The following is a 26,970-nucleotide window of genomic DNA, read 5'->3' as shown; positions in this document are numbered from 1 at the left end:
ATCTATTCATGTTCACATATCTACTCAGATTTTTAAAATCAGTTTTATTACTCTCTTAATGGTGGGGAAAACTTTCTAGGCAATAAAACTTCAGTGGATAGCTGTGGGATTCAATGCAAAAGGCTAAATTTCACTGAGGTGATATAAAAGAGTACAGAATCGTATCATTAAGTCCTTCTGATCCCTATCATTTTGCCTTACCCTCAAACTCTTATCCCCCTTACCTTGTTTCAGACCCAGATAATACTGCCCAATAAATAAGGCAACACACAAAACAAAAAGACTAATGATTGACTCCAAATGCAAATACAGAGCAATAGCTCCCAAAGACCAAAACTATTTCTAAGAAAAAATATCAAATTATGCATTTCATCTTTAGGGCTTTAAATTTTTTCATAGCTAATAACTTACCCTTTAAGTTCATCAGCTAAACACATGCCGAACCGTTTGGTGCCAGTTTCCATGCATCTTCTTATCATAAGCCTATATCGAGGTTCAAAGACATGTAGTGGACAAGGGATTGTAGGAAAGGCCATGGTGCACACAAAGATGGGAACATCTTTAGTCAAACTGTAAAACAATGAAAAATTTTAACTTATTTTCTTCTAAGCTGAACCATGCAGAAGAGATGAGATTAACTGGGACTATATAAGAGAAATATAAAACTAGAAATCTCTCATTTAAATAACAAAAGCTGGCTTCTGCTTTTTTTGTTGTTGTTGTAGTGAACAAATAGAAATAAAATATGTCCCCACAAGTTAAGGATTGTCATCAGCACAAACTGTGGTTATATGAATGAAATGGATTATTATACTATAAGAAATTATAAATATGACAGATAAGAGAAATCTATAGAGACCAATATGAAATGATGATGTAGTGGTAAAATAGCACCAAGAGAATAATATGCAAGATGACTATCATAATGTAGAAGAAAACAATTTTGAAGGGCTTCTTTTAAAACTTGATCAAAGCAGTGACCAATAATGACTTCAGAAAACTAATAGTAAAGTCTGCCTCTTACTATTGGTAAAGTGATGGTGAAATACGTATTTTCAGATATAGGTAAATATATTGATTTGTATTGCTTCGCTGTACTTATAAGACTGTAAGGGAAGGATTCTATTGGGGAAGGGGGTGATATATGTTTGTTGATAGTAAAACAAATGCTTTTAATCTTCAAGAAGAAGGGAGCATTAGTAAAAACTTTTAAAAAAACCCATCAGAAAACAATCAGAAAGAAACATAGAATAATAGGGTAATTTTGGTACCGCCTTGTTAAGTTTAACATATTCTTAAAAAACAAAATCATATCACTTCGTAGTTTCTCATACTATTCTTTTATTTTTATAAACTGAAATGTGTGTATATATTGATCACTGAAATAATATTGAAAAATTAAAAAAAAATACAGTATCCCTTCACGATTGATCCAGTGAGTGAGGCCAGAATTCTAATCCTTAGTGGAAATGTGAGTAGACACTCATCTGGGTTTTCTACAAAACCTATTTTATTTAATAGTGATGAGGAACAATTTCCTAGCTTTATAAATCATAAACTGTTGCATTTGTTTACTTAAGTTTGAGGATACAACTAGAAAAATTTTTCTTGATGACTTAAGTAATATCCAATTTAAAATCTCATTTGATTTGCTACAAATATTTTAAAAATATTTTTGCGAGGCTATGAAGTTAACAAATAATTTTAACACATGAACAACACTTACTTTGATAACTCCTTCATTTCATCATCATAAACTTTTTTTCTATCAGATAACTCTTCTGGTAAGTAGCGAAGTATTAATTCTTCAGTCAGTATGGTTTTTTTATAACTTCTGCTTGCCAAAAACTGTAATAAAATAAATTGTTAAGCAAATCATATTGACATATAGTAAATTTTAAAAATTTAAATAAAATCAACACCAATTAATTTCAACCATAAAGCTTCTGCTTCTTGGTCTTATGGTATAAAAAATCTATAGAAAAATACGAAAAACTTATAAGGCAGTGCAGTATGTCTCAAGAAAAAAAAATAACCAGTAGTGTACAAATATATAAAGTTGTTTCAAAATTTATGTTTATATAGATGTTTTAACTGATATAGAGAATAGAATTTGTTGTTTTAAATAGTTTTTTTATAATAGTAAATAGTTTATAGATAGCACCCCAGATAGAGGTCTCATATCTATGATATATGGAGAACTTTAACAAATTTACAAGAATAAGAGAAATCTCCCAATTGATAAATGGGCAAAAGATATGAACAGACCATTTTCAGATAAGAAATCAAAGTCATATGTAGATAAATGAAAAATGCTCTAAATCACTACTTATTAGAGAAATGCAAACCAAAACAATTCTGAGATATATCATCTCACACCCAACAGAGTGGTTAAAATTTAAAAAGGGCAAAATGACAAATGCTGGAGGGGATACATAAAAATGGTAACACTAGTAAACTGTTGGAGATGTGAACTGATTCAACCATTTTGGAGAGCAATTTGTAACTACACCCAGAGAGTTATAAAACTGTGTATACCTTTGGGCCGAGCAATACCATTGCTTAGCCTGTTTCCCAAGAAAGTCAGGGAAAAAGGAAAATAATACATATATTCCAAAATATTAATAGCAGCTATCTCTGTGGCAAAGAATTGGAAAATTGAGGGGACACCCATCAACTGGAGAATGGCTAAAAAAATTGTGGTAATTGATTGTGATGTAATACTACTGCACTATAAGGAGTGATGAGCAGGCTAATTTTTTAAAAACTTGGAAAGAACTACACAGAATAATGACCATTGAAATGAGGGGAACCAAGAGAATATCATACATAGCTACAGAATTAATACTGGAAGAATACCAGATTGTGAACTGAAAGGTGAAAAATGAAAGATTTAATTAATATTTACATGTCGGTTTCCTGGGCAATACCTTTTGTGATGAAGGGAGATTAGGGAAGGGTTAGGACACTGGTGGATAGGATTTATTATGAAGCTATGAAAAAAAGTAAGTTAAGCATACAAGAGATTAGCAATTTCACTTATGTACAATCTTCTTTTTCTTTGTATATGAAAATGATTTTGTTTGGTTTTGTACAATTTGGAATAAAATATTTGTATAACAAAAATAAGTAAATGAATAAAAAAGATACATTTGGCCTTCCTCACAATTTTGCAACTAAAACTCAGAAGGAAAGGCAAATAAATTTAAAATGGCAATGTTTTGTTGTTAAGTTTTGTACAAGTTCGATTTAAAAGCAATACTTTTAATGCTTAACTCCATGCAGGTATATGTGAGAGCATGACATGAGGATATTTCTTTTCAACAAAATTCTTCCATATGCTTCCATATGCAAAAAGTATATACTTTTGGGGAATACTGAAATACTACACTTGATGCCAAATATTTTTGTTTCCTTAAATTTCATTTAGGCACACAAAATAGTTATATGTTTTGTTTTGATTTTTAATTTCTGGACTTGAGCTTGTACAACATCCTTGTGATCTTTCAGGAGGTTGTCTTGCCCCCAAATTATTAGATCAGCCCCAGTTTTACTGTTTCCTTGAAGACTTTTCCAACATATCTTATCTACTTTCTAAGGAATTTTGTTAAGTCTCAGTAAGAAAGGCCAGGTAGAAAATAAACTATGAATTGTCATAATAGGGCATACAAATTATTATGTTATGTAAAAGGGAGTAATATGTATTAATATTTATTTTATGTGCTATTTTCACTGAGTAGCATAATAAAAGCTGATTTAATTACATACTATCAAATGGAATTTCTGAATATCTATAATAATAATTGATAGCTAAATCTGCAAGATAACATATCTAAAGACACTATAAGATAATAACATATCTTAGAAATTAAAGACATTTAGTCATGTTCTTCATGTGTTTTGTTAATTTTATTATTTAAAATTCTTTAAAAATTGGTAGCACACATGGCATATAACTTTCATAAGTTATAACTAATCATAAGACTTTATTACCCCATCACATTTGACACTATAAATACAATAATGCCTCACTTTTGGGAAACTGACTTCTAGAAAACCAACCATTTATAATACCACTGTGAGCCCATACACAAAAATGGCACAGCCAAAAATAACTGCCACAGAAATCTGCATCCTTCCACATCAGATAATGATACATACAACAAAATAGCAGATTTACAAGCAGGCTCATTCTGATGACAACAAAAGTGACAGCTGACAGCCAAGAGAAGGTATAGAATAATTATCCACATAAAAGCACAAAACTCCAGGCCATTCAATGTGGGAATAGACACTCCTCTGCACACACACCTCAATATCTCCACTAAGAACATTACTTTACAAAAGCAGATATGTATAATGGATGTCTTCAAGGAAACATTACCCTCAGCATGAAATTTTAGAAAGCTTGGAAATTTGCATTATAGATTATCTCCAGCAAAAAATAGTCAGGCATCAATTACAAACTCTTATGGCAAATTCATTTAAGTGGAACATTAGATTCTGCATGAAGAATTACTGTTAATAACTTACATTTTAGTTTAGCACTTTAACTTTTCAAAGTTATTTTATTATCAAGTGCCTAATTTTATCAACAGTTCACTGTGATAGGGTAAAATGTGGTATATTCCCATGTTATAGAGGAAAAGAAACCAAATCCCAAACTTCTTGTGACTTGTCCAAGATCAAACCCCAAGTTAATAACAAAGCTGAGACTGGAGCCCAGGCCTTTTGATTTCTTGATTAGTAAAGTTTATCTAATATGAATACATATTTTTAAATCAGGAGAATAAATTGTGAGTTAGAGGTACACTTCTTTGTTATTCTGTTTTACTTTCACAGGATCCAAATAATGACTATAAACAGGGATAAAAAAACCAAACAAAGAACTATTTTCCCAAGGAAAGCTAGATTTTAATGGTTTTGGATTCAGACTAAATGTAAAATGATTCCATGTAGTATGTTTGGGAACCTATTTTGTCATCAACTATATGTCCTCTGTACCTTTAAAATGTGTGACACTGAAGATAATTTACGTGTATTCAAATGTTGTGTGTATAATTCAGAAGAAAGAAGTCAGAGAGGAAAAAAAAAAGACATACTTAATGAGGATAAGTACCAAGGCCAAGAGGTAAGTGAGAAACTTCATACTTTTTCCCCATGTGTGGAAAAAATTATCCACTAGAGACATATCACATGCTCTACTATATAATATGCTTACTTCAGAAAGCTTCTCTTTGCACAATGGACAATCTGGTGTATGGTCAAGGCAGCGCTCAAGACATTTTAGGCAGAAAGTATGCCCACATGGTGTAGTAACAGGTTCATAGAATAATCTGATAAAGGGGAGAAAATAATGTTGGTATTATTCTCAACAAAAAAAGAACATATTCTGAAAAGATTTTACAACTGAATTTTCATCCACATTATTTATTTTTATACTCCTGCTTTTATTTTATCGTCATATCAAAGTAGACTGGAGAAATATTATCCCAAGATTTACTAATATAAAATTTTGTGAAATAGTTGCTGACTATGAAATTATCTATTAGAACAAGGGTTCTAAACCCTTTTTGTGTGTGTGTGTGCCATGGACTACTGGAGGCATGGTGAAGCCCCTGTATCTGTTTTCAGAATAATGATTTTAAATGTATAAAGTAAAATAAAAATGTATAAAATTAAATTAAATCATAAAATTACAAGAAAAGAAAAATGAATCTAATTATATTTAAATATAGTTATATGGAATATTACTGCAGCATGAGAAATGATGAGCAGGTTAATTTCAAAATAATATAGAAAAACCTACATGAAATTACAAAAAGTGAAATGAGTAGAACCAAGAGAATATTATATTTGGCTACAGAATTAATGTTTGTAGAATAATTTGTTAATGTTCACCTCCAAAGAAAGAACTGATAAACAGACACACAAAAGTCATCTTTATATATATACACATTGGGTTTTTTGGGTCAAATGAGGCTTTTTCTATAGCAGGAAGGGGAGAGAAAGAGGGGGGATATCTTGGAATTTTAATGTAACCAATAAACAAATAAATCAAATTTTTCTAAAAAAGAAGAGAAACATAGTTATTTTAAAAATTCTATAAATTTGTGAACCCCAGATTAAGAACCCTTGTACTAGAGAATAAAACACATTTTTCTTTTAGGCAAAAAATTCACAAGACCATGCTTTATATTTTATTTCTGTAGTTCTGTTATACTATACCTCATACAAAGTGAGCATTCAAAGTCTGATGCATCTAACAAGATTACTGGACTCTTTCCTAATTTAGTACTTGGAACAATTTGAGGTAAGGTCTCTTCATCTAAGAAAAAATTGACAATATTATTAGTAATATTCAAGTCAAGTGCATTTGAATAACAAATCTAATAAGTATCGTTCTTTGGGAACAATATGTAAATTTAGCATAAATAAGTTTCCTAGAATTATAAAGATCAGATACCTGATTAAGCACATTGCTTCTCTTTTAATTAGTAAGCACACAGAAATGATGATCTTGTAGGTAATTATGTAGATTAAACTAGTTCTAAAAAATATTTGTGAGTAATCTAGCTAATGGCAGCTATCATTAGTCACCATTTATTCTTTTCAGTACTAATCAATACCCTTAGGGCATGAGTAAAAGTAAAGGAATTAAATCAGTTAATTTACTACTTACTAGAAATTCTGATATTTTCTGATTGAGTGAAGAATGGAATTTTGAAACCAATAATGAAAAGATTTTTATACAATGTGGATTACAATCTATCATAAAACTATCTCTTTTTATTATAGCGATATTAACATGAGTTTGCATTGACCATCACATAGTGATACAAAGTTAAATTCAAATGAGCACAGCTTAAATTCTCAGATCATAAAAGATTCAATATACACTAAATGAACATCATAGTAATCATTCTTGTTAATTTGGATGAAAGTTCTACTTCCAAATGTTCCCTTGTATATTACCAAGATTTGATTCTCCCCCAACTTTAACTGGACATAGTTAGCTGGGATATATCTAACAAGATCATATCCAAAAATTAAAAAATGAAATTGTATTCATTGCTTTTACCTCATTTATTATAAAATTCTTTAGATAGTATCTATAACTAGGATGCTAGAAAGGTTAGTCTTAGTTGTTAATCAACTGATAAGATGAGGAAGTTAGCTTAAGAGCTCCTGTTATCAGCCCTAGAATGCTTAAGTATACAATTTGAGTGATTTTTGGAAAAAAGATAAAAATTATATAGTTGGCATCTGCTTTTATATCAACAATAGGATGCCCAGATTTTATCTTTAAGTGTCTTTCTAGATACATTAATCAAAAGATCAATAAGTCTCTTTCAATAGTCATTGTCTCAGGGTATTAATTATAGGATCAATAAAATGTATAGACTTTGTACTAGAATTTAGCAACTATTAGATAATCTACTTTGAACACTTTGTTTTGTTAATCAATGATCTGTATTAACTGTCAAAAGCCTATAAAACAACTGTGAATATCCAAAAGATGTCTGACACAAGCTAGATATGGTGAAATCTTCAGCTCTAATTTACCACAATTAAAGATGGATCTTCTGCCCAGAATGATGGCCCAAATTTCTTTATTTTCTTACAAGAAGTGCCAGAGTAATAAACTCAGCTTTCAGGACTTTTTCCCCCTAAAAATTTAATTGGTTTAATGCCAAGTCATGGTGTAGATATTCTGTATTTTTTACATAAAATATAGATATTTATTCTTTACCATGTGTTTAAAGAAGGGAGAAACAAATCATCTAGAGTGTTTCCTGCTGTTTTGATGGCAAGTACAACAAATAATTTAAAATAGATGGCTGGGAATAAAATAACACATATTTCTTAAAACAACTTAAGAAATCACCAATGCTTTTATCACTCGACTCAGTACATATTTAAGCAAATATAGTTTCTTAATAGTTTGCAATCTCTAGCAACAACATGTCTAGGAAGTTTAGTTGCATGTGAAGTATGGGAAAATTTCACTTTGTGAAGTCATTAAATTTAGGCCCAGGCCAAGAATGTATTAGCACTTCTGCCCAGCAGCCACCAATGAGGAAGTCCCCATTTCACTCCTATTTCACAACACTAGACTGCACTTTCCTGAACTTAACAAGAAGGTGAGTTTTTCAAAGATTTATTGGGGGGGGGCATGCCTTGATCCAAAAAATTATGTAAATTCTACTCCATCAGCTATACTATATAAACAAATATGATAGAGTGTATCCTTCTTACTACTCCCGTTAAGATATACAAGAGAAGTTAATATTCAATTCTTTGAAATCACATTCTCCAATGAGCTGTAGGTCACAAACCTTCCTTGGAAATTTTGTTAGGGATGTTAAGATTCAGTACATCTTCCAAATCAGCAGAAAACTTTCTTTTTAAACTAGCACTAGATACATTGGAAAGGGCAGTTTTAAAAGTCTTTTTGTCTTCAAAGTGTAGATCGAGTACATGATGTGAAACTGAAGAATCAGAGTTTTGATAGACATCAGACTCCTGGGACAGAATTTTGTTGAATTGGAACAAAGAATCCTGGAAATTAAAGATATAAATAACTTAAGTGAAGAAAATCAGGTAAAAGGACAGCTTAACAATCTTTAAAGAAACAAGAGCCTATAGTATTGTCCTGTAGCCCACTTCAACTGCTATTCGACCTTGAAAAAAATGCCAGACTTTCATAGTATTTCAAAAGAAAATCAACCTGAGCTCCAATCTCCTTAAAAAAAAAATCCAAAAAACCTTCTCAAATGTCAAAGTAATCCCTTCAATTTCTCTTCTACAGGAAAATAATAATACATTTTAAACTTTTTTCTATCAAAGGTCATTTCTTCCAACCCTTTCTTGTGTCATTTTTGTGGTACAGCAGAAAGGGTTCAAGTCATAAGAAGATTCCTGAATTAAAATTCCACCTCTGACACTAGCAGCTTGGTTACCATGGGGATGCTAAACTTTCCAAACCTCAGTTTCCTTTTTTATAAAAATAGGAGCATTTACACTTGTGATAGCCACTTCACATAGTTAAGAACAAAATGGCCTGATGTACACAAAACCTTAAGATGTTATATGAATGAGCAATACAATTACTACTTTTTTTTATCATTCTTCTTGATATATTCTAAATTATACAACTTTCACAACTGAGGAGTGCAAAACGGAATACCTTCATCAGTAACTACAATAAGACACAAACCAAACCAAGCATAGCTCAAGGATTACTTGTAGGTTTTTCATGTTATACTTATTATCTCAAGTATTTTGCCAAGTTGTTTAATAAATACGACAGCACTACTATACCAAAAAATGAATGCACATCCTACCTTAGAACATCCTGCACTAGAATCATCTTCTAGTTTAGACTTAGTATTTATGTTGCTCAGAAATTTAGGTTTCAATCTGGTGTATGGTGTTCGACTTCGGATGGGAGATGATAAATTTTCATGTACATTTTCCAAAGCTGGGAAAAACACTTCACACATTATCTGAATAATTACAAAGAAAAGAAAATATTTGGGGCCACACTTTCAGAAACCTAGACAACACAACTCAGAAAACTGATAGAAGATTATGAAGTCTAAAGGATGTTTAGCCTAAACAATTCCTAAAAGAGGTACCACATATTGTGTAGTTGAAAAAGTAAAAACAAATAAGACCTTACAGATTAAAAAGAATTTCTCCACAATGGGATCGATTTCCCCACAGGGAATAGTAACAATTAAGTTCTAAGCACCTCAACTTTCAGTAGTTACAGAACATGGGCATCAAAACTAACTACTCTCTGAATACTAAAGCACCTGCTACTAGATTTGTTTAACATAATTTCTTAAAATATCCTTATAAATAAGAAATAATCAGTTTTCTGTAAAGTACCAGGCAGTTACTGGGGGGAAAATCTAACAAAAAGCTGACCAGTATCATGTTTATGAGTGAAACTCTGAATGATTATTAAGAAAAATACAGATAGACACTTTGACATAACTGTCTTTTCTCTGGTGTATTTTCTCTACTAATACAGACTACCACCCAATCATTTCTTCTCATTCTATACATTATCAATATTTTATTTTGTTATGGTTTTCCCATAAACCCTCCATAGAAGATTTGTCTGAGGTGTTAAAGTCTTTTCTCGTGTTCTTTTGATGTAACAGGATATCTATTGTTTCTTATTCTCTTTACTGGCCATATCCTCTTCAAGTCATAAATAAATATCCTCAATAGAGCATTTTATGCCCCTTATTCTCTTTTTTACATTTGATTTTTAATTTTTTAAATGTGTTTCCATGATACATTTTCTTTCCCTCCATTCTTCCTTCCCCCCCTCCTGGAGCTGAGAAGCAATTCCACTGGGTTATACAAATATTATAACTCGACACCTATTTTCATATTATTCATTTTTGCAATAGAGCAATTTTTTGAAACCAAAATCCCAAAACATGTATCCATATAAACAACTGATAAGGCATATGTTTTTCTTCTATGCCCCTTATTCTCAAATAGGCAAACTTGAGATTTTGAAGGTTATGCCAGTTGAAAAAAACTCCAATAATAGGCTATTGTTCAAGGTCCTAGAACCAGCCTGGTAAAATGCAAAAAGGTTCAACACTAGAAAGGTTGGCCACTGAGTGATTTTTTTTTAATATATGATATAATCAAAATTTATGGAAATTTGATGAATTTGTATTTATTTGAATATTTAATTGAATTTGTATTTATTTGAATAGTTTATTGAATTTGTTGAAATTTGAATTTATTGAATTTTTATTTATGGATTGATTTTATTGAATTTTATTTTATTTATTGAAAATTGAAGTTCTTATCCCCAATAGTTACTTCAGTTATTCACACAAGGGCAAAATGATCTACATAGCTAAACCTCTTACATCACACTGACATGTCTAAGTCCAAAAAACCCCTCTATTTCTTCAATATAACAGCATTATTTCACAGAGAATTGGGTTATGTCTATTTACTATTATAAAGCACAATGTACTGGTCAGATGGGGATAAAATGGCATCCAAATGAGATATTGGAATAGCAAAATTCTTAAAATTCACAGAAAGAGCTTATTAATAGCTACTTTACTTATAAAAGCATCTCAACAGCAAAGAACTGGAAATCAAAGGGATGTCTATCAATTGTGTATGATTGTAAAGGAATACTACTACTGTGCTCTAAGAAATGACAATAGGCTGGTTTGAGAAATACATGGGAATATTTATCTGAGCTGATGCAAAGTAAAATAAATAGAACATTGTAAGAGATGTAAGAGAACATTGTAATGATGATCAAACCAGGACAGACTTAGCTATTCTGATCATCAATACAATGATTGATGACAGTTCCAAAGGATCTATGATTTTGAAAAATGTTACCAACTTTCAGAGAAAGGAGTGCTGACTGAATCAAACTTTTTTCATTTAATTTTTCTTGCTTTTGTGTGTGTGTGTGTGAGAGAGAGAACATGGCTAATGTGGAAATATGTTTTACATGACTTCACATGTATGTATAACTGATGATATGTTGATTGCCTTTTCAAAAAGAGGGGGAGAATTTGGTACTCAATTTTTTTTCAAAATGAATATCCAAGTTTTTAAATGTAATTGAGAAATGTTTTCACAAAATAAAGTAGAATAAAAAAAATTTTAAGGGAAAAAATGTAGCCCAACTTAAAGGGAAAAAACATTCAAATCAACACTATACCTTTTGCGCTTCTTTCTTCATTATTCCTCGTCCGGGATTTAAGGCAACACAGTAAAGAAACTCCTTCAATGCCTCCTCAGTTTTTCCCAATCCCAAAAGAGCCTGTGCTTTCACATAATGTCCCTATAAGTAACAAAAAAAAGATAAACACCTAAAATGCAATATGCCTATAACTCATCCTATTCTAAGAATAATTTGAAGAATAATTATTGGATCTAATTTATTAAGTGAATTTACAAAACAAATGAGCCACATTTGAATGACTTCTACAATATTCCTTTGTCAAAGTAAAAAACCAAATTATTAAAGTCTAAATTTCTCAGGTATCTACTTATTAGATTCAACACACACACACACACACACACACACACACACACACACACACACACACACACACACACACACACACAGTACTTTATAGCCAGAAGAGACAAGTAGGCTTGATTGTTCTTTCTAAGGCCAATCTGATAGCTCAGCTTTTGTTAAGAGATGCCCACCACTATTTCATACATATATCTTTTGATTCATTTACACGTTTTAACATTATTTGCTTGAAGAGAAGCAGAGCTTCCTTTTATTCATCATAAAAAAACACTTTTGGGTTTCAAAATTATTGTATTTTATCAACAAGCAAGTTAGGCTTAATTTTTCCTTGCAGAAACGATGCCATTCTTTTCCAGCAGAGTATTATAGTTTTGATGATCAGTACTTTTATTATTTATTATATGTTGATACCTTTTCCAAAATGAAAATTAAAAACCTTAATTCTATTTTCCCACACTTTATACTGTCTCAATCCAAGAGTCTTTTAATATTAAAAAATGACTTCTATATTTGCAATCACCCATCTAACTGTGCTCTGGCATACTGGCCATTAATAATAGAAGGCTACACATTTTAGGCAATGAATTCTCGAGTTTCATCCCTGTATTTCTTTAATTCTCAGATGCATGCCATATATATTATTTTTCCAGTGATTTATTCTTATTATTGTCAATTTAGCTTAAACAAAATACATCTTAATTCGTTTGCTTATTCTAATTTTAAATCAAAGGTAACTATTGGCAGTAAAATACAAGTAAATTGGAGGTAATCAAAGAGAAATACACTAGTATTCAAAAGGACTAGGAAAGGTTTCTTGAAGAAATTTGAGGTAGGCTAGGAAAGTCATGAGATGGAAAAGACTCAATGAATGAAAATGCACAAAGTTGAAAGATGGAGTGTTATGCACAAGGAAGAACAAGGAGGCAAGTGTCACTGAATTATGGAAGATCTAGAATGGAACTAAAATATAAAGAGGCTGGAAAACTAAGAGGGTTATGGAGAGCTCAAATCTGCCTCCTTGGATTCTTTCAAGTCCCAACTAAAATTCTACTTTCTTTAGGAAGACTTTCCCAACAACTCTTAATTCTAGTGCCTTCTCTCTTGATTTATTTTCCTATTTAGCTAATTTGTACATCTTTGTGTGCTTGCTTGCTTTTCTGTCCCTCAAGGACAGGGAGCATCTTTTGCCTCCTTCTGTATCCCCAGCATGTAACACAACAGGCACTTAACAAATGCTTAATAACTGATCTTGAAAACCAAGAGGATTTTAATATTTCATTCTGAAAGTTATAGGGGGCTGCTGGAGTTTATTGGGGGGGTGGAGGGTAACATGGTCAGACATATACTTTATGAAGATCATTCTGGCAGATGAAGGATGGACTAGAGCAGGGAGAAGCTTGTGGTAGAGACCAAACAGCAAACTGTTATGGTAGTGCAGGCGTAGGAAAAAGTGGCAATGTGAGGAGAGAAGGGAATGTAAAAAGAGGAAAATTATGAAGGTAAAATTGACAGGATTTGGTAGTAGCATGGAAATGAAAAACAAGAGTGAGAAGTCAAGGATAACAACTAGGTTATGGGCCTAGTTGTCTAAGATGGTGACCTCCACAATAATAAGGAAGTGAAAAAGAATCCATACCAGTTCTACTTGGTTTCAACTCTTTGAAATAAGATGCCCCTCATGGGGCAGCTGGGTGACTCAGTAGATGGAAAGCCAGGCCTATAGATGGGAAGTCCTGGACTCAAATCTGGTCTCACAGACATTTCTTAGTTGTGTGGCCCTGGGCAAGTCACTTAATTCCAATTAACAGCCCATACCGTTCTTATACTTTGAAACCATAAATAAAATGGCCCGCATCCAGGTACCCTTTGGATTTCCCTCCCTCTAACCTCATTTCTTTTTGTGAATTGTCTTCCTCCAGCAGTCTGTAAACTCCTTGAGGGTAGGGATTCTTTGTCTTGTTTGTATATACAGTACTTAGCACAGTGCCTGGCACATAGTAGGTTTTTAATAAATGTTTATGGATTTGAAAAGATAATGAATTAAGTTTTGGACATATTGAATTTAAGATGTCTATGGAACATGCAGTAAAAAATATCCAATAGACAGCTGGAGACATAATATTAGAAGTCAGGAGAGAAGTTATGGCTGAATATATCTCTATCTGAATAGAAATGAACATATGTAGCAACTATTGAGATCACCAAGCAAAATAGTATAAAGAGAGGAAAATAAGAGAAGAGAGTCCAAGACAAAGTCATATATGACACCCATGGTCAATCAACATGACCAGGATTAAAGATCCAGCAAAGAAAACTGAGGAGCTATCAAACAGGAAGGTGGAGAATCAGGAAAAAGCAAATGTAGGGAGAAGAGGATATCGAGGTGGTGATGAACAAGGTTAAGTGCTATAAGATCAGGAAAGATGAGAATCAAGAAAAGGCTGATAGATTTAGTAGCTAAGTCTTGATTTTAAAAAAGTAACTCTGGAGAAAGTAGTTTCTTGAATTATGGCAGTGGTTCTCAACCTGTGGGTTGCAACCCCGGCGGGGGTCGAACGACCAAAACACAGGGGTCGCCTAAAGCCATCGGAAAATACATATTTCCGATGGCTTTAGCCACTGAGAAATTGCGCTACTTTACAGTAAGATCTCGGAAAGAACAGGGACCCTGCTGCCCGCACATTGTACTAATATTAGTTACCTATCAGCAGCTCTCCCCCTGTGAGGGGCGATGGATTTACACTGTTGCCTAGGGGGGACCGGACTCAAACAGAGACCCAGAGAGAGCACCGGGCTGCTGGCTCTGGAGGGGTTAAGAACGAGTCCTGGAGCGGATAACTCCTGGAGCGGATAACGGAGCCAAATAACCCCAGCAAAGTGAAGCCTCAGCTAGAGCTGGAGGGAGACGACAGGAAGAAGAAGGCAGCGTCTGCGGACACCCTCCCCAGACAGGACTTACCTCTTGCCCCAGGGCTCAGGCTGCCTCCTGCTGGATTAATATTTCTCAACATATAATTAAATACTGTTTTGTGATTAATCACTATGTTTAAATTATGTTTGATTTGTAGCAATGAGAATATATAATGCATATCAGGTATTTACATTCTGAATCACAACTGTAGCAAAATTACAGTTTTGAAGTAGCCACCAAAATAATTTTTTGGTTTGGGGTCACTGCAACATGAGGAACTGTATTGCGGGGTCACGGCATTAGAAAGGTTGAGAACCACTGAATTATGGGGTCAGAAGCCAGATTGTAGAGTTAGGAAGAGGGTAAAAGTAAAGGAAGGGGAAGCCTTGTGAAGGAATTTAGTCATGAAAGGGAAGCAAGGTATAGGATGATATGCAGCAGGGATGGATGGATTGAATACTTCTGGAGGACGAGAAAGACATGAGTGTGTTTGTAGGCAGTAAGGAAGCAGTCATTAGAGAGGGAGAGATTAAAAAAAATGAAAGTGGGTATGATGGAGGAGGCAGTTTGTTGGAGCACAGACTAGGATGGGATCACTTGTGCAGGGAAGACATTTTGCTTGGTAGAGAGGCAGGCCACTCCTTCGTGTTGCTGTTATTCATCCTTTGATTTCAAAGAGGACAAATGACATCATGGAATGATTTTCTTATTTGTATATGAATTGAATTTAAATGAAGCAGAATTGCATAAAGTTATTTGCCCCACTCTCTCTTTCAGTTATTCAAGTACAGTGGCAACACAAAGGTCAAAATGACTCGTGATAGCTCAGGATGCAGTGGATGACCCTAGTATTTTCAACTGAACGGAGCTCTAAATGCTCCACAGAGCCTGATTCAGTTGCCTCTATAGCCACAGGAACAAACTATTTTCATCTGCCCATTCCACTATTCTTCAAGGGAAAGTCTTCACATAGTTGAGGCAGACATCCTCTAATTCACCAATGGGTTTGAGGTCTGTTGGTAACCCTCAGTCTGGTTTAGCCCACCTGCCAAAATGCCTTCACTGTGTCTGCTTCAGTTTCTTGGAGCCACAGATGAGAGGTGAATGAAAGATGAGCATCAAATGGATGAATAGCACTGAAAAGGGCTCAACAAGACCTTATGACAGAGGTGCTGGTCGCTCTCTGAACACCTGATGCACCATTTCATTTGATACAAAAATTAAAGATGAAATAGTAGGGAGAGACATTTGAGTAAATGTGAGATAAAGAGAGAATGAGGAACTCTCAGTGAATGACTTCATGTGACATTTAAGAAAGCAGTGAATTGTGAATGAAGAGGTTGGATTCTAATAGTTATGAAATTAACTGAGTATCTTCCTTGTCTTCTCTGGGAGTTAGTTTTTTTTAAACTGTAAAAATATGAACAAAAACTATTTCTAAGAAATTCCATGCTGAGGGAATTCCCACCTTGGGAATGGCTAAACAAGCTATGGCATATGATTGTAATGGAAAACTATTGTTTTATAAGAAATAACAAGCAGGAGCACTTCAGAAAAACCTTGGAAGACTTCTATGAACTGATACAACATGAAATGAGCAGAACCAGAACATTGTACACAGTAATATTAATATTTTAAGGAATATGAGCTGTGAAAGCCTAAACTATTCTAATCAATACAATGATCCAAGATGATTTCAAATGAGTCATGATGAAAACTGCTATTCACCTCCATAAAGAGAACTTAAAAGCTCTGGGGATTGACAGAAGTATAATTTCTTCACTTTTATATTTCTTGCTCTTCTTTAGAACATGGATAATATGGGAAAATGTCTTGCATGATTTCACACATATAATGGATACCATATTGCTTTCTTTCTCAATGAGTCAGGGAAGGCCTGGAGGGAAGGAGAGAACTTGGAACTAAAAAAATTAAATAAATGTTAAAAAGAAATAATATATTTAAAAAAGAAATTTTGTGAATTGATAATTCAAGAAGGATTTTGTTTTTTCTTGAAATTTGACTTTTTTCCCCCTTTCAAGATCGTATACAATTGCCAGATCTGAGAGAGGCAAGATAAGAAAGTGTTAATGCAGATAATTGAACTGGATTAAGCTCTTTAAGAGTAAGATTTGTTTATATTTGTTTTTATATCCTCAATACCCAGCACATATGAGGCACTTAACAGAGAATTATTTTTTAATTAAACATATTCAAGAGTCAAGAGTCTTCAAGAAAAAAAGAAATTGCTAGAATAGCTCTGACATTTTTTTCCATATAATAAAGGCCAAAAAACTGTGATACTAAACTTGTTTTACTTGACCTTTCAGAACAGAAGTAGGATCAGTGTACAGAAGGACTAGGAAGACTAGTTTCAGTTAAGAAAAACTTCCTGATAATTAGAATTACTCTTGAAATACACAGAATTATTTGAGAAGAAAGTAATCCTGCATCAACAGATGTCTTCCTAAAGAGACAATCTTTTGGAATTCTAGGAGTTAGATGGAGAAAGAGCCTTAGAGATCTAGTCCAATGTTTTCATTCTATAAATATTATAGAAACATCCTCGAGGTTCAGAGGTATATGCTGTTAGATGGCAAATGAAGTTCACTCCAGTTCTAATATACTTTAATTCTCTGGTAGCAGCAGATTCCACATTTTTTCTAGAATAACTTCATCACTATAAAAGATACACTGTCTCTGTTCTTTAACCAGCTCCAACCCAATGACTAGCTAGGAGCCATATCTGTTCCTCTTCTGGTTTTCTAGCTATGAACCATAGTTGAATCCCAGTGGAAGCAAATTCTTATTAGAGGACATCATAACTTACCAAGTTAGCTCAAACTAGATTCAACTTCTGCCTCCATTTTTTTTTGCTTATTTAATGGTTAAATCTAAAATCCCTGAACCTAATTCTTCAATTATGTGATTATAGATAGCTTCACGTTTCTTCTAAACATGTCTTCTTTAATTTCACTTAAGCATGAAGTAAAAGCATGGAAGAAAATCTCTACCACTAAAAACACACTCTAGTAGTCCCAAGTTTAAATCTGTTACCAAAGTCTTTCAAGCCTAAAACAAAAATCAATATACTTTAGAAAGAGAAGTGTGATTAAGGAATGGTGAAAAAGGGGGCCAATGGGGCATAGTGGAATGAGCATTGTACTTAGAAGACATGAGAATTCAAACTCTAGCTTTGCCATTTCCTAGCTACTGGGTTCTTACTTAGCCTCTCCAATTCTACAATAAAGTGACCAATCAACTGAAGAATGGATGAATAAATTATGGTAGATTAATATAATGGAATACTACTATAAGAAATGATGAAAGGAAAAGATTCAGAGGAATTCAGAAAGACTTGTATGAATTAATGCAGAATGAAGTAAAGCAGAAAAAGAACAATTTATACTGTAACACTGTAAAAAAAGGATCAACTTTGAAATCCTTAAGATCTCTGATCTACAGAATGTCCCACTGAGATTCCAGAACACCAAAGATGAAGAATGTTACCCATCTCCTTACAGAGAAATACTGAACTCTATATATAGAAAGGAGACATACATTTTTGTACATGGTCAATGTGGCAGTGTTTCATGGGACTACATATATTTGATCCAAAGGTTTCTTCTGTTTTCAGGGAACAGAGGTGAAGGGAATATGATAGATAGAAAATAAATACTTGTTATTTTTTTTAGATAAAATAAAGGTGAAGGACTAAATTGATGATCTGTTTCTTATAATAAAATTACTTAATAGGCTTCATTCGTTTGAAAAGAACTTCTACATACCAATTGATATGTTTACCTTAGTCCACATGATTAATAAATACTCATTCCCACAGACTGCACAGAGAGATCTTTGTCAAAGCTCCAAGAGGAGAGACTGACAGAAAATCCCAAAACCAAAAAAATGAAAGGAGCAAAAGCACAGACAAATACAGGGAGTAAAGAAGGGGTAAATATGAGCAAACAACAGAAAAAGAAGAAATTACAATAGACAGTTCCTATGCAGGCAAGGAACAAAGAGAAAACGGAACAGAGGATGAGGGATCATCAAACGATAAATCAGAAATACCAGCAAATTGGATACAGGCTTTGGAAGAAGTCAAAATGCAATTCAAAACACAATTGAGAGAGGCTGAAGACAATTGGGAAAGAACTTAAAACTAAGATAAGTCATCTGGAAACAGAAGATAGTGTCTTTAATTGAGGCAAAGGAAATGAAAGATGAGGCAAAGGAGATGAGAGTTGAGGCAAAAAGGATAAAAGATGACCTCCAAAGAAGACCAGACCAGAAGAAGAAGGATGACCAAAAAGTCAGGGAAGAAATTCAGTCTTTAAGAACCAGAATACAACAACTAAAATTAAGTGATTGCAGAAGGAAGGACACTATAAAACAAAACCAAAAGAATTAAAAAAAATTGAGGAAAATATGAAGCATCTCAATCACAAAACAGAAGATTTAGAAAATCTTTCGAGGAGAGACAATTTAATAATCAGTGGTCTACCAGAAGACCAACAAGATGAAAACGAAAAAGCCAGGACTTCATACTACAGGAAATTATACAAGAAAACTGCCCTGATATTCTAGGACAAGAGGGGGAAATGGAGATCAAAGGAATTCACAGATCACCTCCTGTACTTAATCCCCAACTGACAAGACCCAGGAATGCTGTAGCCAAATTCAAGAACTATCCGAACAAGGAAAAAATATTACAAGCTGCCAAGAAGAAGTCATTCAGATACCATGGAACCACAGCGAGGATAGCATAGAATCTGGCTACATCTACACTGAAGGACTGAAAGGCATGGAATATGATATTCCAGAAAGCAAGGGAACTAGGTCTACAACCAAGAATCACTACCCAGAAAAATTGACTATATTCTTACAGCGGAAAGTATGGCCATTCAACAAAATAGAAGAATTCCAAGAATTTGTAAAGAAAAGACCAGACCTGAACAGAAAATTTGATGTCCAAGCACAGAACTCATAAGAATCATTAAAAGATAATTAAAAAAGGGAAAAAAGAAAAACAAAACAACAACAACAACTTTTTTTAAGAGACTCAATAAGTTAAAATGATATATATCCATATAAGAAAAGAGGTCATTGGTAATGACTATTGTCCTCACCTGGGCAGCTAGAAGAATTACACTTAGAGGGAACAGTGACAAACTGTATAGGATGAAAGGACAAGGCATAAATACGTATATAGATATATGTATGCATAAATACATATATGTGTGTATATATACACACACACAACTAGAGCTAAAACAAAAGAGGTTAATATTAAAAGAAATGGGAAAAGAAACAAATGGCGGAAAATTTATATGTCCCAAAGAAGCTCATGGCAGGAGGTGGGAGAACATCAGTACACTGGAAGGGTAAAGAGGTTGGAGATAGGAAATACTCAACTATTATATGCATTGAAATTGGCCCAGTGAGGGAAGAACAATCCAATCCATTGAGGCAGAGAACAGATTAGCACCCTATAGGGGAATAGAAGGGTAACAAATGGATTGGTGGGGAGAGAAGCAGTATAAAGGACGGAGAGGGTGGGGGGTAGTTTTAAAAAAGACTGCAAAGAAAATAAGGGGGGGAATAAGAAGGGAGGAGAGAAAGGGAAGTAAAATAAGGGTAGGAACTTTGGGGACTGATTAAAAACAAACATTGGTGTAGAAGAAAATAGTGAAAGAAGAAAAGGTAGGACTAGGAGTAGAAATCAAAATGCTGGGAAATACACAGCTGGTAATCATAACTCTGAATATGAATGGAATGAACTCACCCATAAAACACAAGTAAATTGCAGAGTGGATTAGAATCCAAAATCCTACCATATGCTGTCTACAAGAAACAAACATGAGTAAGGTAGATATGCATAGGGTGAAAGTAAGAGGATGGAGCCAAATTTATTGGGCATCAACTGATAAAAAGAAGGCAGGAGTCACAATCACGATATCTGACAAAGTCAAAGTAAAAATAAATCTAGTTAAAAGAGATAGGGAAGGTAATTACATCCTGATAAAAGGCAGTATAGACAAGGAGGAAATATCAGTACTCAACATGTACGCACCAAATGGCATAGCATCCAAATTTCTAAAGGAGAAACTAGTGGAGCTCAAGGATGAAAGAGATAGAAAAACTATACTAGTGGGAGACCTGAGCCTTGCTCTATTCTAACTAGATAAATCAAACCAAAAAATAAATAAGAAAGAGGTAATAGAAGTGAATGAAATCTTAAGAAAATTAGAGTTAATGGAGAAAAATGTGGAGAAAAATAAATATGAACAAAAAGGAATACACCTTCTTTTCAGCAGCACATGATACATTCACAAAAATTGACCATTTATTAGGGCATAAAAACATTGCAAACAAGTGCAAAAGAGCAGAAATAATAAATGCAACCTTCTCAGATCACAATGCAATGAACATAATAATTAGTAAGGGTACATGGAGAGGTAAATCAAAAATTAATTGGAAATTAAACAATATGATTTTCCAAAACCGGTTAGGCAAAGAACAAATTATAGAAACAATTAATAATTCCAGTGAAGAAAATGACAATGATGAGACATCCTTTCAAAACCTATGGGATGCAGCCAAAGCAGTACTCAGGGGGAAATTTATATCCTTGAGTTCATATATTAACAAATTAGGGAGGGCAGTGGTCAATGGATTGGGCATGTAAATTAAAAAACTAGAAAGCGAACAAATGAGAAATCCTCAGATGAAGACAAAATTAGAGATCCTAAAATCAAAGGAGAAATTAATATAATTGAAAGTCAAAGAACTATTGATTTAATAAATAAGACTAGAAGCTGGTACTTTGAAAAAACAAATAAAATAGACAAAGTACTGGTCAGTCTAATTAATAAAAGGAAAGACAAAAACCAAATTGACAGTATCCAAGATGAAAAGGGAGACCTCACTTCTAATGAAGAGGAAATTAAGGCAATCATTAAAAATTATTATGCCCAATTATATGGCAATAAATATGGCAATCTAGGTGATATGGATGAATACTTACAAAAATATAAATTGCCTAGACTAACAGAGGAAGAAATAGATTACCTCAACAACCCCATATTAGAAAAAGAAATTGAACAAAAAATTCCCAGGTTCAGATGGATTCACAAATGAATTCAATCAAATATTCAAAGAACAACTAATCCCAATATTATACAAACTATTTGACAGAACAAGGAAATAAGGGATTCTACCAAATTCCTTTTACGACACAAATATGGTACTGATCCCAAAACCAGGCAGGTCAAAAACAGAGAAAGAAAACTATAGACCAATCTCCTTAATGAATATAGACTGAAAAATCTTAAATAGGATACTAGCAAAAAGACTCCAGCAAGTCATCACTAGGGTTATTCACTATGACCAGGTAGGATTCATACCAGGAATGCAAGGATGGTTCAATATTAGGAAAACCATCCACATAATTGACCACATTAACAAGCAAACCAACAAAAATCATGATTATCTCAATAAGATGCAGAAAAAGCCTTTGATAAAAAACAACACCCATTGTTTTGAAAACACTAGAAAGTATAGGAATAGAAGGATCTTTCCTAAAAATAATAAACAATATATATCTAAAACTATCAGCAAACATCATCTGCAATGGGGAAAAACTAGAAGCCTTCCCATAAGATCAGGAGTGAAACAAGGATGCTCATTATCACCTCTATTATTTAACATTGTACTAGAAACACTAGCAGTAGCAATTAGAGAAGAAAAAGAAATTGAAGGTATTAAAATAGGCAATGAGGAGACCAAGCTATCATTCTTTGTGGATAATATGATGGTCTACTTAAAGAATACTAGAGAATCAACCAAAAAGCTAGTGGAAATAATCAATGACTTTAGCAGACTAGCAGGATACAAAATAAACCCGCATAAGTCCTCAGTATTTCTATATATCTCCAACACATCTCAGCAACAAGAATTAGAGAAATTCCATTTAAAATCACCCTAGACAATATAAAATACTTAGGAATTTATCTGCCGAGACAAGCACAGGAACTATATGAATACAACTACAAACCACTCTCCACCCAATTAAAATTAGATTTAAACAATTAGAAAAACATTGATTGCTCATGGGTAGGATGAGGTAACAATAAAAATGACCATCCTACCCAAATTAATTTACTTATTTAGTGCCATACACATTGAACTACCAAAAAACATTTTTACTGAATTAAAAAAAAAGATAACAAAGTTCATTTGGAAGAACAAAAGATCAAGGATATCCAGGGAAATCATGAAAATAAAATGCAAAGAAAGGAGGACTTGCAGTCCTAGATCTCAAACTATACTATAAAGCAGTGGTCATCAAAACAATTTGGTACTGGCTAAGAGACAGAAAGGAGGATCCGGGGTCTGTCAGCAAGACAGTCTATGATAAGCCTAAAGATCCTAGTTTTGGGGACCAAAACCCACTATTTGATAAAAACTGCTGGGAAAAGTGGAAGACAGCATGGGAGAGATTAGGTTTGGATCAACATGTCACACCCTAAACCAAGATAAAACTCAAAATGGGCTAATGACCTGAATATAAAGAAAGAAACTATAAGCAAATTAGGTGAACACAGAATAGTATACATGTCAGACCTTTGGGAAAGGAGACTTTAAAAACTAAGCAAGAGCTAGAAAAAAAAATCACAAAATGTAAAATCAATAATTTTGATTGCATCAAATTAAAAAGTTTTTGTACAAACAAAACTAATGCATCCAAAATTAGAAGGGAAGCAACAAACTGGGAAACAATCTTCATTACAAAAACCTCTGACAAAGATTTAATTAATTACTTAGATTTATAAAGAGCTAAACCAGTTGTACAAAAAAATCAAGCCATTCTCCAATTGATAAATGGGCAAGGTACATGAACAGGCAGTTTTCAGCCAAAGAAATAAAAACTATTAATAAGCACATGAAAAAGTGTTCTAAATCTCTAATGATCAGAGAAATGCAAATCAAAACAACTCTGAGGTATCACCTCACACCTAGCAGATTGGCTAACATGACAGCAAAGGAAAGTAATGAATGCTGAAGGGGGTGTGGCAATGTCAGGATATTAATTCATTTCTGGTGGAGTTGTGAATTGATCCAACCATTCTGGAGGTCAATTTGGAACTATGCCCAAAGGGCACTAAAAGACTGTCTGCCCTTTGATCCAGCCATAGCACTGCTGTGTTTTTACCCAAAAGAGGTAATAAGGAAAAAGACATGCACAAAAAATACAAAAATAGCTGCGCTCTTTGTGGTGGCAAAAAATTGAGAAATGAGGGGATGCCCTCCAATTGGGGAATGGCTGAACAAATTGTGGTATATGCTGGTGATGGAATACTATTGTGCTCAAAGGAATAATGAACTGGAGCAATTCCATAAGAACTGGAACAACCTCCAGGAATTGATGCAGAGTGAGAGGAGCAGAACCAGGAGAACATTGTACACAGAGACTGATACACTGTGGTACAATCGAATGTAATGGACTTCTCTATTAGTGGCAATGCAGTGATCCTGAATAACCTGGAGGGATCTATGAGAAAGAACAGGATCCACATTCAGAGGAAACACTGTGGGAGTAAAAACACCGAACAAAAACAACTGCTTTAATACATGGGTCGAAGGGATATGGTTGGGGATGTAGACTCTAAATGAACATCCTAGTGCAAACAACAACATGGAAATAGGTTCTGATCAAGGACACATGTAATATCCAATGAAATTTCGCGTCAGCTGCGGGAAGGATGGGTGGAGGGGAGGAAGGGAAATAAAGTGATTATTGTAACCAAAATAAAGAAATAAATTTAAAAAATAAAGAAAAAAAATTAAACAGGGAGAAAAATTCTTTAGCCAGCAAATGATTAACAGGACTACAGAACCACTTGGTGTTTCTCAGAAGGGCAAGAGGATAGTGAATTTTTTAGTTTAATAATTCAAAATATAAACAGCATTAGAAGGGTTTTAAACTATAAGCTCAGAAAATTTCTACACATTTCCATATTTGGCTTCCTGAAATACTTTAAGGCTAATTTAAATTAACACTGTTGGGCTGTTATTACTTATCAATGTTCCTTTTTGTGCCAGTGTGGGCAAAACACTAATTACCTTCCTGACAAAATCTGGGGGCCGAAGTCAAGCATTCTCCTTAACACGATTTCTCTTCTTTTTGAAATTCTGTTTTTCTTAATCATCTTCTCTTTATTTAAATCTGTCTAAAGTACAAGTATACTCTCTGCAATTGTAACACTACAAAATTATTTACCTTTACACTTCAATTTATGAAACCAGCTTCAAGATCTAAACATTGAATTCCTAGTACATTCATTCCTTCGCTTAGCAATGGACAAAATGAACTTACTTTGTTTAGATGTTATACTTGACTAATATCTATTCATTTATCTATATATCACTTAGTGGCTATCCAAATAAGTGACATATTAGGTAAAGCTTCTAGGAAAGCCAAGACTATGTCTTTTAACTTAATTAGTAAAAGCACAATAATTCATGAAGATACTTGTATAATTATACAGAAATTATCTTAACATATGCATATATTTAATTATACTTAATTTCAAATTTCTCTCTTTTTTAAAAGCTTCTCTAGACATTAATACTGCTTCTCTTAAAGATAAACAATTACTTTCCATTCAAAATCAAGAAATAATACCTTTGGCCACAGGGGTTTTCTTCTGCAAATTGCATCAGCATCATGAAGGGCTTGGTTATATTTCTTCATGACTGTACATAATTCTGCTCGTTGTACTGTTAGCAAACTATCACCAGGAGCTAGAATAAACAAAAGAAACTAATTAAGAGTACTGATTCCAAAGTAAACTACCTGAAAATCTTCTGCAATTACTTAGGGAAAAAAAACAAAGAAGAAAGCAAAAATTATTCTTTCTATTCACCCTTAATAAATTGTTTATATTGCCTTAATGAGATATTTGGGCAGTGTGATTAATAGGCTTCTATAGCAAATATTTCAGATAACCATAACAAGATTTAACCATATCAGAAAGCATGCCAAGACTGAAGTTCAGCGGTCAAAGTGAATTATCACTACAAACACCATGGCTAAAATAATCTCATATCAATTGATTGATGAATTGTGTAGCTAAAGTCAATAGCTACAAGGGACAAAGAAAATAACTCACAGGAGAATGTAGAAAATTATATGAGATATTCATAATGTTTAAGACTTGATTTGTTTTCCTAAATGTGATAAACCTGATTTTGTTTGTGAAAACACACAACAAACAATATTCCTACTTCTTATTTGTGAAAAGGATGAAAACTTCCTTTCATCTATTTATCCTTCAAATGAATAGAAAAAGGGGAGTATTACTAAGAATTCTTCATCTGCTATCACAGACATGCTCCCAAAATGGCAAGAAAGGAAGTATGCTGATAGCACTCAAAAACCACTGGTTAGGGAATTAGCAATAGTCAAGTGGCAAAGCCAGGATATATTAGGGCAGATTCTTCATTATGTGCTCTCTCCTTAAAAACTCTTACTTTTGTCTCACTATAATAAATATCAACTGTTTACAATTGTAATGAGGGTTATGCTTCTCTCCCTGGGAGCATTATCAAGCACAGCACCAAGAGTGAAAACAAGCAAAGATATAAAAAGAGAGAAAATTTTTCATGAAATTTTCATTAATGAAACCCAAAATATAATGAAAATGGAGTACAATTAATACAGGTCTGTTAATGAAAATGTATCAAAGGTTCAAAGTGAGATTCCCTATCATTGAAATTAACTGCAAATGTTCATCTGTTAATGCTGATCCATAATGAGATTTTCTTTGAAAATGTCTTTTCACACAGATAAGAACTGTAAATACTGGCATCAATCCCTGAGCAAATCATTTTAACTATGCATATTCATCACATGGAAGGCACTTATAGAATTTCATTAGATTTTTTTCCTTGATTCTTGCCTTTTGGCATACCATTGCAAATTAATCATTTTACATTGAAG

At 33.4% G+C, this 26,970-nt stretch overlaps 1 protein-coding gene across 3 annotated transcripts in view; it reads right to left on the bottom strand.

The window, feature by feature from the left end:
- The window catches only part of LONRF2 (LON peptidase N-terminal domain and ring finger 2), a 115,892-nt gene that overhangs the window by 25,629 nt on the left and 63,293 nt on the right, over positions 1–26,970 (bottom strand). For all 3 annotated transcript variants that reach the window (XM_056807437.1, XM_056807438.1, XM_007501127.3), the window contains exons 2-9: positions 25,654–25,772; positions 11,729–11,851; positions 9,348–9,509; positions 8,340–8,562; positions 6,229–6,328; positions 5,222–5,336; positions 1,727–1,848; positions 412–570 (exon numbers count right to left, since the gene is read on the bottom strand). In XM_056807437.1, coding sequence (XP_056663415.1) covers positions 412–570; positions 1,727–1,848; positions 5,222–5,336; positions 6,229–6,328; positions 8,340–8,562; positions 9,348–9,509; positions 11,729–11,851; positions 25,654–25,722 — 1,073 coding nt within the window. In that variant the 5' untranslated portion in view covers positions 25,723–25,772. The remainder of the gene's footprint in view (positions 1–411; positions 571–1,726; positions 1,849–5,221; positions 5,337–6,228; positions 6,329–8,339; positions 8,563–9,347; positions 9,510–11,728; positions 11,852–25,653; positions 25,773–26,970) is intronic.

This window comes from Monodelphis domestica, chromosome 8, assembly GCF_027887165.1.
Source record: "Monodelphis domestica isolate mMonDom1 chromosome 8, mMonDom1.pri, whole genome shotgun sequence".
Classification (NCBI taxonomy): Eukaryota; Metazoa; Chordata; class Mammalia; order Didelphimorphia; family Didelphidae; genus Monodelphis; species Monodelphis domestica.
The sequence above is the reverse complement of the archived record's forward strand: the minus strand, read 5'-3'. Positions and strand labels throughout refer to the sequence as shown.